The following is a 20,442-nucleotide window of genomic DNA, read 5'->3' on the forward strand; positions in this document are numbered from 1 at the left end:
CCAAACAGTAAATGATACCAATGTGTACAGTGCCAAAAATTGTCCTTGCACTCACAATCCACTCAATCTGTCACTGATTGGTACTAAGTAGGAATTATTTACATTGTGCTATTGGACCTGAATGTTCTGTTGCACTACCTAGACCGACGCCATTGACAATAAGCGGCTATGATCTGATTACATGATTCAAGCCAATGAGACTGAGTAGTGCAGTCTCTTTTAACCACTGAAGTTGTAATTGAGAAGTATTTTGAGATTAAATGTAAATATTTAAATGACTAAACCAAGATTATGCAGCACATCCAGTCTAAACGCAAAGCACAAAACCTTGCAATGAACAAGCTCAGGTACTGATTCCAGACCAGGGGATTTCTAAATAATTAATAGCAAAGTAATTAGTTTGTGTGCACAACACAATGGCACAAAGTACATGTTCTGAAACAATGTGCTACCATATAGTATTATATAGAAGCTAAAGCTGTGCATTCAGAGGGTACTGGCTAATAATACCTAATCTGGTGGAGAGTATTCCCAATCCAATAGTCTGCTGCTGATGGTAAAAAGTATCAGATACAGAAGTGGCATCTGTACATATTTTAAACAGTTTGTCTAAAAAATATTCATAACTCATTGCAGGAGATAACTACTCTAGTTTAACATCTGTTAATTCATTTTGTGCACTTGACACAGAATATGTCTGTAATTATCTCAACAATTTTCTTGGCTCAGGAGTGAAATTGCCAAGCATTCCCAAAATAGAAACTATTACCTAAATTAACGATTCAGAAGACCACCAACTAGTCCACCATTTTCTCCTCCAAGAAGACAATTAACAAGTCCACCATGTTCTCCTCCGCCAAGCAGGCCTTCAAGAAGGCTCCCTTTTCCTCCGAGAAGACCGCCAAGAAGCCCATTCGGCCCCAAAATCGTGTCCTGGCCATAAGAAAATGTTATTAAAAAGATGCAATATTTTTTCACTTCTAAATTTGTGTATTTAAAAATGTGTCTCTTTGATATTACGATGACATCAATACAGAATTACAATGTAAAGTTACCATATAAATCAAAAAGAACATTCTGATAAATTGTTGAAAGTTCGGAATGAAACAGATTGCAAGTCAAAGGCATGTTCTGATGACAAGGAATGTGTGCAGTGAGGGAACATATTCTTCATTGATGTTTTTTTAAGGTTATCAAACGTCCAAGGGCAATTGATAATTTGCCTCTTTCGGCATTCTTTTTTCATAGCTCAGCCTAGCGCCCACACACTATAAGACTGTATAAGTGCTAAATATAGGGTGCATAATCGCACTACATTGCTCTGCCCTTTTATTGCTGGTGTGTGACAATGTGTAATTACATGTCTGAATTAAATGTTGCTGAAAGTCCTATTACCTTTTCTGCTAGATTCACACTATGAACGGGGCCCAATTCACAAAGGTAAAGTTTTGGTCTTAAGTTTAACTGAAACTAGTCTTTTGGTCTGAGTTAAACTTAAGACCAAAGCTTAAGTTAAACCAAGTCAAAAGTCTAACCTTACTACTCGTAAATGCCCTTTGTGAACACCGAAAGTCGTAAACCTGGACTTTTTTGGTCTCAGTTTACCTTTGGGAATTGGGCCCTTGGATTTTATTATCTCTTTCCTCACTGTGTGTTTGCTTCGAAAATGATAACAATCTCACTTGTCTGAACTGCTCTGCACACAAATATGAGGCCATGCACAAGTTTAATCACCCACTTTGGTCCATAATCCCAGATCAAGCCATTAAAAACAAAGGCTGTCCATTTTTTTTGAATTGCATGCATAAAAAAAAATTGTAAAGACATTTTGAAAAAATTCTGTATTTCAATGGTTCTCGTTTCACTGCACATATGAAGGAATTAGAACGGTCAGATGTGCGTGGGATGTCAAAACATTCCAACATGTTTATGTGCTGTCAGAAGCTGCAAACATTTTTAAATATGTTTCGAAAAAGTAGAATAATAATACTGAAGTCTTTTTAGGAATTTGTAATTAGTGAGAATTATTTAACCCACTTGCTATACATATTGTCAATGTTTGAAGTCTTAGTGCCAATAATAATTTTAGAATATTCCATGCATTTGAGATTATATTGAGAATAATTGTTATGTTTCCTATGCATTTCAGATTTAGCTCACCCCATTTCTTATTATAAAACATTACAATAAAGCGGAATTAGTTAAAAAGAAATCTTTATTAAATATTGCATTTGATAGTTAAAAAGTTCTCAAACATTTTTGTTTGTTTATAAGTGGGATATTGCTTTTTCCAAAGAAAAACAAATAGCCCCAATGTGCAGTGGGATTTGTCCCTGGCCATTAAGGTCATTTTATATATTTTCTGCACCAGTGCACTATGCTTTGCATGGCAGATATGAGTGGGCAATATTAATAGCAAACCCCCCGTCAACAGGTGAAGTGACAGCCACTATGACGTGGCAGACCTTCGGGGTATGGGCCACTGTAGCAGTGGATACTGTCAGTGTAACCAGCTGAAGCTCTGACAAAGTTAACCGAGTGGTTCTCCCACTTCTAAATGAGAAGGAAGATCCATAGGTCTGGTGGAAAGTGAAGATGGCCACTTTACCTATTTCTTTCTGCTTTGTGAGAACATAAATGAGGCCCTAAGTATTTGTCAAGTTCAAAAATGTTGTATTTACTTTTAATTGCTGAAACTAGTTAAAAGGTGATTAGGGAAGTTGATTTTGTATTTAAAGACTGAATACACACATAAGGGGCCTATTTATAAGGCCCTTTGAATCGCTCTTACACCATGCAAGAGCAACACAAACCTTAAGACAGATTTTTTAAACTAGGCTAAGTCACTTTGCATAGCTCTGAGGGGCTCCAAAAATCTGGAGTAACGCAATACAGGGCAAATCTCTGCGTTGAATTACTCTGTCCCGGGTAGGCATTTCATGGGTGTTGCATTGGTGTTCTCCCGCAACTCCCATGGATTTTGATGTATCCTCAGATTTACAAGAATTTGGAAAACTGGGGATTCACCAAAATGTTATACCTTCCCAGTAGAGGCATAACAAGGAGAAATAGCTCTATTTCTCCTCCTTTCTTCCTCTTTCTAGGTGTGCTGTATTCTACAGCACACCGAGCAAGAGGAATATGCCTCCCAGGAACGTTTTTGTGCAGGAAGGTGCTCCTTCCTACACAAAATCAATCCTGCATCCAACGTAGGCACAGTTGCACCACGGTGCATGGGTGCCTGCATTGGTCCTTGGCTGCAAAAGGGTGTCAGCTCAAGGAAAAGGATAGGAAGGTGCCGTATTGCCTTAAATACAATGTATTCCTGAGAGGCGCTTCCGGGACAGTTAACAGGCGTGGAGCGGGGCGGGGAAAAGATGGTGAATGGGAAGTGGACAGACGACGGGATAGGGAAAGTAAAAAAACAACCACTTACGCAAGGTAAGTGGGCTAATGTAATTTTTAATTTTACTTTCCCTATCCCGCCATCTGTCCACTTGCCCCTCACCGCCCCTCCCCACTGCCCCACTGTGGTTACCTGTGCCAGCCACACCTGATTCCTGACATGTCCCTGTCATGCAGTGTAGCACAGCAAGGTGACTTGCTGCACTGCACTGCATTACTTCCTCATAAATAAGGCTCCTAATGAGCAATTTGATTTGGAGTACTTTTTCCCCCAAAAAAACATTTATTCAAACTTTCATGATTTAGTAATTGTTTACAGTTAAAAACATTCTTTCTTCTTTTTATATTTCACAATTTTTAAGTTTCACCTTCTTGAGTGAAAAAGGACTAATTGCTCTCTCTTGATAAACTGTCTTTCTGAGTGATCATGTTACCCGAATGAAGGTGTGATTAATCATATCTGGACCATCACAACGTTTGTCATATAAGATTGTTTCCTAGGAGTATTTCAGTTGTTTACATGTATTTGTTCCTGGTCATGCCATGGCTTTAGAGTAATTTAGAAACAGAGAAATGAAGAAAATGGATTTACCAGTACTCCTGATAATGTACCAAGCAGAGGTCCTAGAAGATTTTTCTGCATATAAACAAAAGCAATGAACACATTAATATTAATGAAAAAATAGGTCATAAAATAATGTTCATCTCTATTAACAGTGGTGGTAGTTATGTACAACTAACAAGGGAGTGGTGGCCCCCACACACACACCCACACTCCCTTAAACCCATGCATTCACGTGCAGACATGCACACACACACCCATTCACAACACTCCCTCACAAATAGACATGCATTTATACATACATGCACACACCAAACAGTCAATAAAAGCAACAATTACCTGCTGCAGCTCTAGGGCAGTAAGTCTTGTATGTGCCAGGAGGGTTGGGACTGCTGCTTCCCAGGTCAGCCAATGAGGTCAGGCAGCAGTCCCGACATCATCACAAGAGTAGGATGGGGTCAGAGAGACTGCTTACCCCACCCACTCTGTGACAAGGTGTCAGTGATAGGCACTTGGCCCTGGGCACTTCAGGGCTTAAAGCGAAAGCGCCCAGGCAAGAGGCTATCTCTGACGCTCTCTCTATTATTACGAGGGAGAGGCCCTCAAGGACCTTTGTCGAGCTAAGGAGGTTATGCCCACAGGAGCTGGGACATCCTCTGCCTAGCAAAGTTCAGCTCAGGCAGCCCAGAGCCTGCTCATTCAGCACATGTCTAGCTCCTGGCTGCCCAACCTGAAAAAAAAGTGTGTTTGTCAGGCTAACCTTTGCTCAGCCTGACAGACACTCTGCATTTCCAAAAGATGCAGAGGCATGGCCACTGCTGTTTATTAATAATGACAACATGTGGACAGAGCAATTTATTCATCACGAAAAATGCATGGCCATGCAATAATGCAAAAGTATGCACTGATAGACAGTATTACACATAGCCACAATAAAATGTAAATTAGAGAAGGTGTTTTTACCACTATTTTGAGAACTCCACCCAACAAGCTGCCAAGAAGATTTTCACATTTCTTGGGATCCATGTTTTCAACAGACCCAGAACCCTACAGCAGAGGAGAAAAGGTTAGAATCCAATTGAGGTTTAATGTTTGTTTACCAGTGCAGAGTCTTATGGTTGTAAATGTGTTTTATTTTATTGGCCCTGGTCCTCAGAATCCAGTAATGTTATAATTTCAATGTTGAAGTTTTTTAGTTTGGGAAATTTAGATCTGGAAATGTTTAGGATCAGCAACACAAGGTCTGCTGCATTTTGAAGTAAAATGTAATGCTAAATATAATAAAACCTGTAAATAAACATGTTATGTCACAAACTATGAATACAGTTATAGAGTAAAAGTAGAAAGGTATGCAATTGGGGTTCTTTATTTTAGTGCAACAACAAACATAATGGTGGGATTTAAAGTTTGGGAAAAGACGGGGAATTGCACAAAGGAAACAGAAGACAGGCACCTGCCAAATTCAAAATTGGAGCTGTTGCATGTTCTTATCTTGTGATTACTTGAAAGTGTGTCCATAAGTGGCATACATCAAAGACATGACAGAGTTACAAAAGCTATGGAAGTAATACAGTGACCAGTTTGAGTTGCTTCAATGAGAAATATCACAAAATAGCACGCTAAATCCCCAGAAGAATGATCCAGGCTAAGACTGGTCACATTGCAACACAGTAGGGGTAAAGGTGGTATTCTTTCTGATCAAAATTGGATGCTCCTAGAAAGTGTTTTGCATATAAAATAATGTGTAAAAACGCAAGAGAAAGTTAAACTGGAATGATTTTGCATCATCACATGGCAAGAGGTTGTATAGTTGCATACTGATGACATTTTGGAGTTAAATGAATGCCTTTATGACATTTAATTGCAAAAGTGTAATTCAATTAAAATACAATTAGTCCCTCCATTGCCTAGAATATAACTGATAGATTACCTTCATGAATTTGCATGTAATGGTTTTGCTTTACCTGAATAATTACCCCCATTTCTTGGATCTGCATCTGGGAAAAACCCTGGAAAGGAGTTTAAAAAGTGAGAAAGAGGTACTCCTTTTATGGGAAGAAAACACAGACAGACAAGGAATGCTAGTGTATTGTAGCCTTTGCATGGAACAATGCTTTCTTAAAGACTTAGAATCCTGTTAATACAAATATCAGTTCAACATTCTTGTAAAAGGGCACCTGTCTCTCTAACAATCTTGCCAGCTATCACTTGAGTTGACAGTGACTCTAAATCTATCAAAGAAATTTTGATTTCTTACAATCTTTTCATAGTTCTAATATTTATGTATATTGTAATTATGGTATTAAGTGCCATTTTAATCTTTGCCATATTTGTCCCTTTATTAAAAATGTTTTTGGTATTTGGTAACAGTTGACCTCGCATTTTGAAAATAAAAACATAGTAATGAACATGCAAGGTGGTGATATGTACAGCAATACAAAACAAAGACTTATGTTTTGTTGCCTTAAGTACGAAAAAAGTTACTTTGAATAACATAGCAGTGGAGATGCAAAATAAGAGTCTATTTGGAATATAGAAATATGTCAAGTGATATGAAGTAGCAAAATAAGCAGGTGTGAGTGGCAGAGAGTAGCAATAATAGGCTGAACAGATTATATCATTGCAAAATACTGGCAGTCACTATTTAGGAGACAGAGAGGCACAGCCAACATTGCTGCAGTCCTTTTTGTGAAAGGGTTCCCAACACACTCTGAATGACTCATTTCACAGTCCGCTACCATACGTATATCATAACAAAGAGCAAATCACAAGAACCACATTATTATTAAAAGAGAACATATCACACTCCAGAGGTATGCCACTACGACAGTGTCTTTAAGTTAGAGATATTTGTTAATGGAATTAGTACAACATGGCTGTTTTGTGATTTATGTTTGGAGTCCACGTGTCCTTCAATATCATTTTAAATTGAGCTTCAATTATTATAACTCTGGCCACATCATTATACCTATAGTTACTTGACTGATTATAAAGGGTAAGAATGAAAGTAACAATGAATGTCTATAAACAGTACTGTAATATACTATCATTTTATGGAGCAGGATGGAAAAGAATTTCTAAGCACAAAAAACATTATGATACATTGAATGTACTACAAGATGCCATTAGTAGGTATGTGGGTCAAGGGGAAGTATTGCATTTCTTTATGGCCATGGTAGACCGATTACAGGAGGGAATGTTTAGGAAAACGATAAGCATGTTTTATGATGTTAAAAGGTTTTGCTTTGTTATCAGTTTTACTTGCTGTCCATTATTATCTTTACTGCCATTCTATATTGTTTTATCTTCTTTGTCTAATAAGTGGTGGCAAATGCACCACAGAATACAAATTCACCCATTTTTACAATTTTAGCAGAATTTGTAGAGATTGGACATCAGCAATGGAGTTATTTTGCAACTCTTTGGGAACAAATGAAGCATTTGTTAACATACATAATTTGAAAGAATGAAAACGTGAAAATTCTTCATAGTTAGATGCTTCATACATGAATAAAAATAACATATTCTACAGGCCATAAAATGTTAAATGAATTTAGGAAGCACCAACTAATCTGCTAAAGAGGTTTCAGGGTTTTGACAACCCTGGAAAATATTGAGAATCTTGAAAAACCTCAATAGTGATCAATGCTTCATGGTTAACATATCAGCCGTAATCAGGAAGAAAAGTATCTCTGCTCTGTTTCTTGCTTATGCAATAGGCCACCATGTGATAATGTCATAAGAAATGAGTACTAGAGCATCAAAGTTGGGTGAAAAATGTCTGCAGGTGAAGCCCTGCAATCATGGTTTAAATGCACTCTCAGACTTCTTTATGTTGGGACAAATGAGCAGATAATTCAACAGACAGGTGTACAGTACAATGACTACCAATAAGTTGTGAATATCCCAAATGAACAGGAGACAAATGACTTACTGATCTAAAGGGAAGTAGGTATAGTGTGTAGCACACTCTGCAACTTACATTTATATCACTTACTGATTAGTAAATAAATGTGAATGGTTATCTTACCATCTGCCGCATCACATCTTCAACAGAGCATCCCAAGTCATCAGCCAATTCTTCCTAAGGAACAATTAAGAAATACAAAATATAATTTATACATGTTTTACTGAGAAAACTAAGCAGTGCAAAACTTGCAAATAAGTGTCTACTCTTAATTGTTTGATTTTTTTTTAAGATTGAGTCCTATCTTATTTGGTAAACATTCTGCTCAATCATCTTTCAGTAAATTACCCAAATGAATCTCGTAAAAAAATTGATCTTTAGAAGTATTCAATGCTGTTAATCATCACAAATCATATCTTCCCTCTTCTGCCTTGCCAGACTTTGCAGCAGGGCTATATGTAATGTTTACATCAATAATGGAAGGTATAAATGTATGAATTACTCATGAAAATATCAACCTTGCACTTTTGTTTGTTTCTACATTTAATTCTGCACAGTAACACATATAGAATGACATACTCAGGGGGTTTATATATTAAATATTAAACCAAAGACAGAAACGCATACATTTGTAGAGAAAGCAAGATACATTTATTAATTGACAGGCAGGTCACATACAGAACTAGTGTACTGTTTTAAATGAATTATTTGTGATATTAACAAGTATTCAAAACATTAAAAAAGTAAAGTATCTGTGTTACCAAAACAGTGAGGAGATTGTGCAGGCTGCATTTCATTTCAAATGTCCTGCTCTTTGATGTGCTTTGCTGAAAAAAACAAAAAAGAAAGCTGTGATAAAAATATTACATTTCAAATAAGCTGTCTAAGTGAGACCACTCATCAATAATAGGGACAGGTTTCCCTTATGGCTCTAGTTATCCAGTAGGCTAAGTAAAACCAATATTTAATTTTACTTAGTTTGGGAAACATTTATTGTAATAACTGAGGGAAACATTCAATGTATAATAAAGATTTGAACATAAACATTGCCAGTGAAGCAAGTTGAACTATTGGTCATAAAATAGGCCTCATGCCATTCATTCCTACTGGAAGTCCATCCTAAGGTATCTAGACTGAGGTTTTCACACTAAGTAACTGAAGAGTGGCGTAACAACTTTTCTTTCTCAGTGAGAAACTTTGAAGAAAGAACATATCACTGTACTACTTGTTTCACTGTAAAGAGTTAGGAACACATCATTGCTCTCATTGGGTGACTTGCGACTTGCACTGGTAGAAATCCCAGTTACACTGTTTAGTTGTAGACATATGATTTCAATTCTGACTGACTATACTCTCCAGGGTTGAACGTGAAGTCATTTTAGAACTCAGACTCCTTTACTTGGGTCTAAATTTCACAGTACTGCACACCAATAAATCCAATTTACTCATGCTCAATTCTATTCTATAATTCTATTGTAAAATGAGATGTGCATACTGATAAGTAGCCTGTAAACAGCCATCACCTGCAGATGCTATTCAGCATATGAGTTAGTTTTATATGTATGCATGTATGTATATAGATGTATATGGTATTTTGTGGAGTGATGTACATTGTCAAAGGCAAGCTTAAAATCTGCACGCAATAGGATAGGAAGGTGAGTTGTGGATGGGTTAATGGTGGGTCTTCAGTTCATTCCTAAAATAGAGCAGTGTTGGGCTGCTCCTAATAAGTATGGGGATGTAGTTCCAGATCGTGGGTGAATAGATGGAAAACATCTGCTGTCTTGTTTTTTCTTTTTTACATTTCTTTGTCTGCAGTCTGATACTGTCCTGGCTTTGAGTGGGCCCAGGGCCATCACAGATGGTGAGCTTGCCTGCTAGACAAGTGGGATGCTGGTTGCGATGTTCTTGTAAATGAACCAGCTGTTTTTAAAGATGGTGCAGGCTGAAAAGAGAAAGCAATGGATTTCTTTAAGGATGGTGTTGAAGTGATCATATTTCTTCAGGCCCTGGTTGAGACGCGCTGGTGCATGTAGGATGCTCCTTGTGACTTGCTTGCAGAGTTTATAGGCATGTGCTCCCTTTGGGTAAGTTTCCTTCACCCCCTGGCAGGTTTCTGAAATATTCTTCTCCTGTCCACTGATTCACTACTGAGCTTGGCTGATGGAGTGCAGACCCTTTGGTGATTTGTGGAGTGCAATTGAGCACATTTTATTCTTGGGGTGCGTGTAGAGCATAGTGGGGAGGTGGAGAACATATATGATTGTTTTTCTATGTACAAAATGGAGGACTCATAAACAGAACCCATATTCTTAAAAAAATACAAGGATTACAACACTTGGTAGAACCTCAGCTGATGCATTTCAGTGGATAACACTAAAGAAGTGTATCCCAAGACTTTTTAGTCTGGACTCTGAATTTGCTATCGCTATCTCCTAATCTAGCCTAGCTGAAGTGTGAATGTTTCTTTTCAAAATCCACATATGTGCTATGATTGCATCTCTGGCGGCAACAGCAAAATATAAAAGTCAGGAATACAGTGCTAGATTGTTAATAGATTTGATGAATGATGCTTATATTTTTAGAACTGATGCCCTTCAGCATAGTTGCACATTTTATTCAACTTCAAAAAAAGCTAATCAAATTCTTCAGGAAATTCTTCATGAAGATGAAAGATATCGAAGAATATGAAAAACATTTGAACAGAAATAGAAATTGTGAAAAGAATGGCAATTCTAGATGAACAGAGTATAAGAAATGTAGAATAAAAAGATAAGAGGTGAAGGAAACAAATCAGGAAACAAAATTGAAGCCAGGAATTTAGTGATGCAGTATAAATTAATATATTACAAAGAAGAGAATAACCCATTTGCAAATTAAAAGGATATGGTAAATTTCTTTGGCATTTTTCTTTTTTTTGTGGAAATGGTTCCTCTGCATGATCCAGAAATGTATCTGTGACGTAATCTCTCCATACTATATCTTATTTGTTATACACTGTCAGCTTTGGTCAGAGGTGAATTGGCAATCTTTAATGTGCAGAACAGTATATGCTAATTTTTACCTTGGCTGAATCATTGTGATTGTTTCCATGACACAACTCCCATAAATGTCAATGTAACCTCCGACCTAGATGGAATTAGAGTAAAATGCCCCTATTGAGACCTTGAATCCTTTTCCTATGCTGCCACAGCACTTCATATATCATAATCAGCAGACTGTTGTGTGCATGTATACCATTAAATATAAAGGACACAGGAAGACGCCACCATTCTTTGCCCTGTTCCACAGGATCACTTGCAGAGACATCTCAAACATTAACTCAGTAGTTGCTGATCAGAGGGGATGTCCAAAGAGATTTGTGATAGATTTGCTCTGGTCCTCTCTCTCAGACCCCCATAGGAAGTCATTGTGTACAGTGTTCAAGAAAGCATGACATCTTTAATGCTTTCCTGGCTAAGTGTCAATACCCAGGTAAACAAGGCAGCATTCCAGCCTACTCTCAGGTCAAATTCACAAAGATATTAATGATTCTGCACCCCGAGCCTACAACATCACATTGTTGTTGCTTAAATCAAAAAATTGTCCAGCAGTACGCATGAAAATCTGTGCCAATGTCAGATTTCACCAGTTTATTCCTGGAAACCATTTGTGACACCCTTATTTTCCAGTGCAGATGCATTTTCACATGTGAACTGTGGGTGTTATGCAATTATACACAGAGAAATGGCATTGCCTTTCTGAATAAGCATCTTTTTTTCTCCCTGGTGGGACACAGTTGTGTCTGTGAAGAAAAAACGTCAACTACATTCTCACCAACTTTGGTTTTCTCACCATCCCTTTCCTGTCTTGGAATGAGATTAAGCTCAATATACTAATTACTGGTTGGAGCAATAAGGTCACACATTTTGGCCAGTATGTTAGTACTAGCGGAATTTAATGAGCTGTCCTATGTGCTAATCCATGTATATGGGGATGCAACCTAATTGATATTCATTACACTCTGTTCAGAGGGTGATACCCTGGAGCACAGAACACCCTTACAACTCTTCTATACCAGTGGCTGTGCACATTCTGATTCCTGTATACTATGTGCTAATAGGGCAGTTAGCCAAATTTTGATTTGGAGTGAGTCACAAACTGATCTAACTTAAGGATGTTAATAAGGTAGGTCGCAAATTGTGACTCACTCTAAATGGTGACCATCACAGAGGGAAGTCCATTTTCTTTGGTCACTTTTCCCTAATGGAATTGGGGCTGTGTTGAAAAAGAAAAATAGCCTAAAAGTTTGTTTCATAGTTGACGGTGGTTCTCTGGAACCTTACCTACTACGCAACAAACTATTTTTATTTTCATTTTCAAAGGTAAATCCCTGTTTTTTGCATGTGCAATACCACCCAAAATGGGAATCGGTCATATTCTACTAGTTTTCAGTCTCAAAATATTGATACATAGCATACCAATTTAGCAGTGTGAGAGCTGATATTCTGTCAATAAGTCGCACTACAGTCTGCTTTCCTATGGGCCGTAACGCAGGTGAACGGCAATACTGAAATAGATCCCAATGACTCAAGCTGGATTCCGCCCAAAACCCTCTGTGATAGATAATGCGGCATTACAGACAATTATAGTCAAATATGTAATGCTAAAATCACAGGTCGTCTGCAGTATACTTGTAGACTTCACAACTGCTTTCGACAGATTAGACAGACCTACCCTCTGGAAGAAGTTAGAGAAGTTAGGAATACCTGACAATCTTTTAACGATAATTATCTCACTACATACAGCAACGTGGTGCAGAGTACGAATGGAGGAAGAAAAGGAATTAAACTGATCAATAGCTACACTGAACGGATTAAAGCAAGGCTGTCTTTTGGCTCCTCTTTTATTTTCCCTCTATATAAGAGATCCCAGGAATGCGGTTTTTTTTATTAAAAATTTTACTCCAAAAATAGCAACCAGCAATGTGCACATTTTCATGTATGCCGATTAAGCCTGGGCAAAGCACTACGCTACGCTCGCGTAGTTTGCAAAGTTTGCGCTAATTCGCACTACGCGATTTGCATGTAGCACAGTGCAAACACGTGTAGCATAGCGTTGTGTAGTGCAGCGGTCATTTTTTCTTGCTCGCGGTCCTCAATGTCAAGCTGGCGACCGGGAGCAAGCAAAATGACATCCCGGCGAGACTTTTTCCTCGTTCGCGAACAGCAACATCAAGTTGCCGATCGCGAGCGTGTAAAATAAACCTCCCGGCGAGATTCTCAATGCGGGGAGGTCAGGTTTCACATTGCGAGTGGTCGCGTATGCTCGCGACCGCTCGCGATGAGAAACTACCAGTCCGCATTGAGAAAGCTGCCGCTCGAGTAAAAATCTACTCGAGCGGCAGAAAACTACAGCTCGCACTGTGCAAGATGCCGTTTTCAATGACTGCACAGTGCCGGATGCTTGTCCGCACTGTGCAATCATTGAAAACGGCATCTTGCACAGTGCGAACAGGGTACTACGCAGCTCGCGAAGTGCTACGCGTAGCTTGCGTAGTGCGAAGTGCACTTTGCGTAGCTAAGTGTAGCGCTACTTCGCGAACTACGCCCAGGGTTAATGCCGATGATGTTGTTGTATTAGATCTTACACCAATCGTCCTACAACGAAATCTAAACTCTTAGTGGCAAATATCCTTAAAACAAAAGTAGTACCTTTCAGAGGAAAAACATATTTCTCTCATTTTAATTGGACACTCAGGGGGAAACTAATAGAGGTAGTTAAAGAATATAGCTATTTGGGGAGAATCTTTTCCCAAACCTTACAAAACTCTTCCCATCTCCAGCATCTAGGCCTCAAAGCAGAAGCCCATATTAGTGCTCTGAAGCGGCTATATTCTTCTTCTTGGCATAGACATTTTCACTCTTAATTAGAGGTTTTCCATTTGAAAATACCTCCATTCTTATATTACACTCTAGAATATATCCCAACTAATAACTGGCAAGCAACAAATATAAGAGAAGGGAACCTTGTTTGTAAAATGATCAAAGTTAATCAAGCAGTTTCAGTCCAGGCTTTGCATCTCAAGCTGTCTCTAGTCAGCTCTTTTTCTATAGCTACTGTTACTATAATAAGATGGGCATACAATCCCTTACACACCGAACCAGGATCACTAAGGAGCATACTAAAGCTGGAGACCTTTAAAAACGAGTTGTTGCAGTATACTTTTAATACGAATCTTAGTATAGCATTAAATCTCTCAACCAGTACGATAGCACTTTTAAAATCTTGGATCCCCGCACACCTGATTGATTCTCAAAAATATTCACCCCAAGAATTAGCCATGACCTCGATGTCAAGCACTGGTCTCAATTAAAACAGTACGCACAGTACGCAGATACTGTAGAATATAAGACTCACCAAGGGTATCTACATTTTGCATTAGTCCACAGGGTACATCGCAGTATTATTTTAATGCGGCTGTAGATTTTACCGTTAAAAGCTTTTACGATGAACTGGAGCAACTCTGACAAAACTACAGGTTTATGCAGTTTGTGTAATGGAGGAGTGCAAGATCTATTTAATGTATTGTTTGTTTGCCCAAACTTAACCCTGATAGAGGCCAGACGTCGTCATTTAAAACCTATCTGTCTTAGATACAATATATCAACAGTACAAGGACTAATAATGTTTTTTAAATCGCCACCTAATGAATACGTCTGTTACAATTTGTTAACATTTTTATAGAGTTTCTTAAAAATATTTTAAAGAAGATATATTATAACTGGTTTTAAAAGAAAAATTAAAATGTGTTTTTATTAATTTGTTGACCTCAGTAGAGGTCTAAATCACATTAAATAAATATCTTGAAATCTTGTCAATAAAGAGCAGTACAAACAGAGTTTATGCTAACATTAGATTCTGTTCACATTGTCCTCCATCTTGCCTGAACGTGACAATATACTAAGTAATGACTACCGCTGTTTTCTGTTCTAAATAAAGTATCGCTAGTGTCCACATGACTGAGCAGCAAGTGTTCTCATAAACATTTTCTCACCATACTGAATCAAGGATGTCTTCAACTGTTGCTGGCTCCTGCTAAAACAATGTATCTGTTCAACTGTTCAGCTAACACTATTGGAATGACTAAGGGTCTGATTTCTGTCTTGGGGGAGGGGAATACTCCATCACAAATGTGAGGAATATCCTGTCCGCCATATTACAATCCCATTATAGCCTATGGAGATAGTAATTTGGCATGGATATCTGTCATGTTTGTGTTGGAGTATTCCATCCTCTGAGATCAAAATAAGGCGTTTAATCTCAATGCATTACTGTGATCACTGTGATGAGAGAATCCTCAAATGTATTCTATGGCAAAGTGTTTCTTCCCAATTGGTGCAAATCCTGAAAACCATGAATTCCCTTAGAATGAATGAAACAACCCTTGTCTGTCATTTTTAAGAGAATATTTCAGCCTATTAATGCAAATGTACCTTTCTAGAAATAGTGACGGTGCCAGTCGGGCAGCACCAAAGTCCATATCAGCACTACTATGCTCCTGGTTCTAACTGTTGGCTCGCCCTATGAGTTAGGATTTGAGACTAAATTGTGTGCCGACAGCAGTTGGAAGGGACACCTACAACATGCTCCTTCCAAATATCAATTCATGTAGACACACAATCTCATATTAAAAGTTGCTAAAATTTACTGATTTCTAAAATCAGATTAGATGATTTTAAAAGCATGTTAGTGCTACAAATGCTGAATCTAAGTGTTTGCGAATGTAAAAATGGTTACTATATATGGCTGTTAATCTTGCCCTATTTGGAATAAATATTTCAGTATATCCTGAATTGGAAGGGGTACAAATCGAGGGTAAGACTACCTACAAATTTTGAAGTTCCTAAATTTGCCAGGTACATCTTGCCCTGGATTGCTTAGCTATCACTCCTTGAGTGTGGTCACTCACTCAGATTACACCATTGTGGGATTATACTGAACGTGTTTAAAAGATGTACGAGTATATGAGCTTTCTACGACTAACGAGCTCTCAGTAATTCAATCATTTGCCTCTGTAAGTCTGATTGAAAACACAAATAGCCCTAAACCTTGACAATATTTATAACCTCTCATAACCATGACAGTATAACGTGAGAGATCTGCGCTCCAACTCTACCACTGAATAATCAGGATTTACCAAGGAAGTAATGCGCATATTCACTGCAGGGGCATGCTGACCACCCTGCAGGTGCTGCAACATCCCTTCTGCTTGATTTCCTGGCTACTCAAGAGATCTGCTGCTTTTATCCTGATGTTCAGCAAAGATAAGAAACGATAAATGTAATTTTACCATGATCATTTGGTAATTCTTCAGGTTGCTCTTCATGCATCGTGTGAAGTAATAGGCATCTTCTTGCTGAAAAAAATAATTAAAAGGAGCCAATCAGTTTCTGCAAATAAAAGGAATGTAAGAAGATTCTATCAGACCCAGGGATATATATAAAATAGAATAGCAGACCATGGCGTTGAGCTAGAATTGCTAATGCCATGCTCCGCCATTCTGAAAATGCAGGGATGCGCCGTATTTACAATGATACGGCACACCCCTGCTTTTTCTCTAGCTCTAAATTCAGCTGTCTAGTGCCAATGCAGGCATCCTTGCACCATAGTGCAAGGGTGCCTGTGTTGAGGGAATGAATGTTTATGTGCAGGAAGGGACACCATTCACTAATGGTGATTTGAAACTCCTATGTGTGCTGCATTGCCCACCCACGCTAAGTGTAGCATGAAAGGGGGCCTTATTGACAAGGCGGCGTTAAGCCATGTTAAGTGACACCGCCATGTAAATAAGTTGAAGGGTTTAACGCCACAGGAACGTCACAAAAAGTGACGTTCCTGTGATAATAAGCCCTTGTAAATATGCCCCCAGTGTTCGATGTTTGTTATGGTGAAGGGCGGGAGAGTGCAGTAATCTCTATTTCCCACTAAAATCTTCCATGTATGTGGCCTTTCATATCATAGATGAATACAGGAATCGCCTCAGTGTAAGCCTTGAAATACTCTCTGTTTTTTATAGAAACTGTAAACTGAAACAACAAAATGTATAATTTGTGTTGCTTTTCTACAGAGATCAATATGTTCCACAATAAACGCATTTACTAAACAATACCCTTTTGCCCAAGGGCAAACGTGGAACAAAATATCTCCTTATAGTTTAAATCCCAAAGACTCATTTAGTGACAATGGAATCTGTAGCATGGGTGTTGAATTTCCAAGCAAAATTAGGTATGTCTACACGTCCCTTAGATATGTAGTCAGGGGGTGTACTACACTGCATGGAGCGGCCTCGACTCTGGCAGGTGCATGGTGCTAAGTCTCTGGAGAGCAGATCCTATGATCTCAATAGCTACATGGTGAGCCCATGAAGACAGGACCCATTTATCAATGTCCACATACCTTCATGCTTGAAGATTGCTGCTGCAGGCTGTAGTCAGAAGGGATTGCTGTAAAAGATAGACATGTTGAACATATGACGTGGTACTGGCTAAATCAGGAGTCTTTAACATATTATGTTTTCCCGAAGGCACAAATAGACTTTGACCCACCACTGCATTTGGTCAGAAAGCAGCACAGTAGTGAATTTCTGAACACATTACAAAACAAACAATCCCAAAGGGATACTTTTTCACGATTATTAAAAATGCAGGAAGTTAATTACCTTTGCAATCCAACACAAATCGTTACACATTTGCATCTCTGACCCTGACAACGTGAGGGTCGTTCCATTTAGCCATTTTAAATATTGTGTGAATAATTAAAAAGCCTTACAGTACAGCAACAATCATATTCTACCATGGAACAAGAAAGCTTATTTTCTCTTCTTATGGAAAAAATAATGAGCTAGGTAGAAAGAGTGGGATAAGCAGGAAAAGGGAGGCCATACACACATACAAACACATGCAAAGAACAACTGAACAGGCAACGCAATGTCTGATCCAGTTGCATACCATCCTCAATCATGTAATGAAAACAAGCCTGAAATGAAAGTGAGTCGTCAGTTTCAGCCCCTGCTTCATTACTCACAGACCCAGGGAGAGTGGCAAAATAACTGGCAGCAGGAGTTCAAATGTCAATTCATTAATTGTTTGTGTCAGACTGGCAAAAAGACAGATTGATAACTAGTAGATCACTTCAAGACCGAGTGGTTTTTCCTCAAATAACAGATCACCCAGAAAAATAACTGGACATTTTTGCCAGTATCAGCTGGCTGATCATCATGAGAATTGTATTCAATTCATTTGATTGGTTCTCTCCTCTTTAGATATGTGTGTTCCCGTTTCTCAGCCGATGCAGAAAAGTTATAATTAATTTGATAATATGATGTAATACATATGGATTCATTAATATGGAGTCTTATAAATGTACTACATATTCGCGGGAAACCATGAAACGGGTGCTGTGATTGGCTAGGAAGTGAGCTAAGTAGATTATAAGACAATTTTAGGCAAGGGTTCAGAAAACACCCACCACACTGCATAGAGACTACACACTGCTTCAGTAAGCAAAATGTGACATCTTATTTCAATACATCCAACCTAGAGCTCATCAGGTCTGACTTTGTATGAAAGTGAATTGAACCATTTTTTACTCATCATTCTTAATAATGACAAAATAAACTCATTTTTAGGTCACATGGTTTAAACAGTGAGTGTTCCCAAGAGGCGTTGTATGAAAGTAGTTCTCTCAAAACATGGCAGGCATTTGCAGACAGTCTCCTATTTCAATGAACTCTTACTTACCCAAGCAGCCGCCGAGAGCCACGAGGAGGAGGGCAATAGGCGACATCATGTTTGCTGTAGGACTGGTATTTGAGCCTTTTGCAGAACTGCTGATCACTCAAATATCTGTGAAAAGGTCCATGTCTGGGTCCTCTATTTATACCGATAGCAACTGCCTTAGGAGGCAGGATCTTCCCAGGAACAGGGGCTATGGTCAACGCCTGGGTCCTGTCAACCAGAACATCACTGAGATTTTCCAAACAATGGGCGTTTTGGACCTATTTGTAAAAGATTTAGTGGATTACTTAGATTAGGTGTGCGAGGCATGAGAAAGTGTCTGGGACTCTTTGTACATAATGTGTTTTTTGTTCTTTGTTTACCTCTGTAAGGGCCTCTAGATCCTTTTATTGAGAGAAGCATGGACTTTCCCACCTGTAGCACCCATCAGCTGCTACTAAGTCAAAACAGATTCCCACTGTGACTTAGAAAAAGTGCTAAAATGACTCTTTTGGGTGGGAACCTAGTGTCCGATTGCAATTGTACAAAAAAAAAACAATAGCAATTTTTAAAATGAACATTGAGAACTCAGTAATATATAGTAAGCTTGTTGTGTTGTGTCTTTCTATAACAAAAATAAAACAAAAATACAGCAGGGGATATGTTTCATGTTGTGCTGATGTATGTAAGTGAATGGCCTTCTAGTTATTTGAGCTTATTAACATTCTTTTGTCAAGCAACATTGAATTGGCTCTCTTTGGCAATGGACAGTAGTTAAACTCCAGAGCTTGTGTATGAAGATGTAAAGCGTGTACAGTGCTAAGAAGTGTTAGCAAATGTTCATATATCTACAGCAGATATAATGCAGTGAGAGTGGTAGTACTGGACACTGAGAAACATTCCAAGTGGCCTAAAAGATTCACCTCCTCGAAATATAGGAAAACTCAAGAACATATCATCCTGCTGACTCTCAACTCATGATCCCGGAGAGAACAATTAAAAAGCAGCAATACATGAAATCACTCTTCGTATTTCATCAAGGTAATTTCTTGTGATTGGGATGGTACCCTTTTATGCAAGGTAAATTTAATCTATATTTGTTGCTCCATTCACTATTTACGGCACATTGTACAGCCAGATTACAGTCACATGACTTTGTTAATGGGCAGAGATAGGCACTGGATTGATTCAAATTCTTCCATTCAAACAATAGTGGACAAATCTCCTTACTTGGCTTTTCATATCCCTGCTCTCATTCAATGGCAATAGCTGCCTTTCACTAACATATTCAATCACTATCATGTCCATTTTAAGAAATATGCACAGCTGTCATTTACTTCCAACTTTGAATTAACAGTACATCTGGCATCCATACCAACAAGAACAACTGACTCAAGCACATTTTATACCAGATTAAAGAGAGATGATTTATCCTGGATGTATAAGTATGGTAGGCCTTGCTTCTCAAGGGTGGAGTAATTCCTGGAAATGAGCGCAAACTTAATACAACATTGCTATTGCTGTTAATGCAGAGATGTCTACTTGCCCATGGTAAATGCAGTGGTTAAGCCAGCAAAGTACCAGTTCTTCTTGAAGTGCAAATTAATTCTGTTGGTCCAAACAGCACAATTTGTGGAACCTAAGAGATATTCCATCCTGGTATTTTCTTGCCTTAGTCATTTGGTGCCTGCAGCCTGTCTCTGGGTTACAGGGCTGGGTATGGGTGACAGTTAGGCTTTGTGAATTCCTACTAGGCAGCCACACAAAATGGGGAGTGTAGGTGTGACTGGGTGGACCATCGCTGGGAGGAT

The 20,442-nt window shown here is 38.5% G+C and overlaps 1 protein-coding gene across 1 annotated transcript; it reads right to left on the reverse strand.

Moving 5' to 3' along the window:
* Nucleotides 1–774: 774 nt before the first annotated feature.
* Nucleotides 775–19,939, reverse strand: LOC146811164 (uncharacterized). Its single transcript, XM_085615043.1, has 10 exons — nucleotides 19,862–19,939; nucleotides 18,798–18,912; nucleotides 17,313–17,359; nucleotides 16,207–16,272; nucleotides 8,636–8,701; nucleotides 7,998–8,051; nucleotides 5,932–5,976; nucleotides 4,931–5,014; nucleotides 3,998–4,042; nucleotides 775–933 (listed from the first exon to the last, which is right to left on the reverse strand). Exons 1-10 carry the CDS (start codon nucleotides 19,937–19,939, stop codon nucleotides 775–777), a joined length of 759 nt encoding a protein of 252 aa, XP_085471169.1.
* Nucleotides 19,940–20,442: the final 503 nt, after the last annotated feature.

Source organism: Triturus cristatus, chromosome 7 (genome assembly GCF_964204655.1).
Source record: "Triturus cristatus chromosome 7, aTriCri1.1, whole genome shotgun sequence".
Lineage (NCBI taxonomy): Eukaryota > Metazoa > Chordata > Amphibia > Caudata > Salamandridae > Triturus > Triturus cristatus.

Bases quoted from the DNA above. Each gene is read 5' to 3' on its own strand.
- LOC146811164 (XM_085615043.1), bottom strand. From the start codon at position 19,939: ATGGACATGATAGTGATTGAATATGTTAGTGAAAGGCAGCTATTGCCA. The intron at 17,360-18,797 runs GTATAAATAGAG...TATCTTTTACAG, and splicing joins TCCTAAGGCAGTTGCTATCG to CAATCCCTTCTGACTACAGC. The intron at 16,273-17,312 runs GTATGTGGACAT...TATTTTTTTCAG, and splicing joins AGCAATCTTCAAGCATGAAG to CAAGAAGATGCCTATTACTT.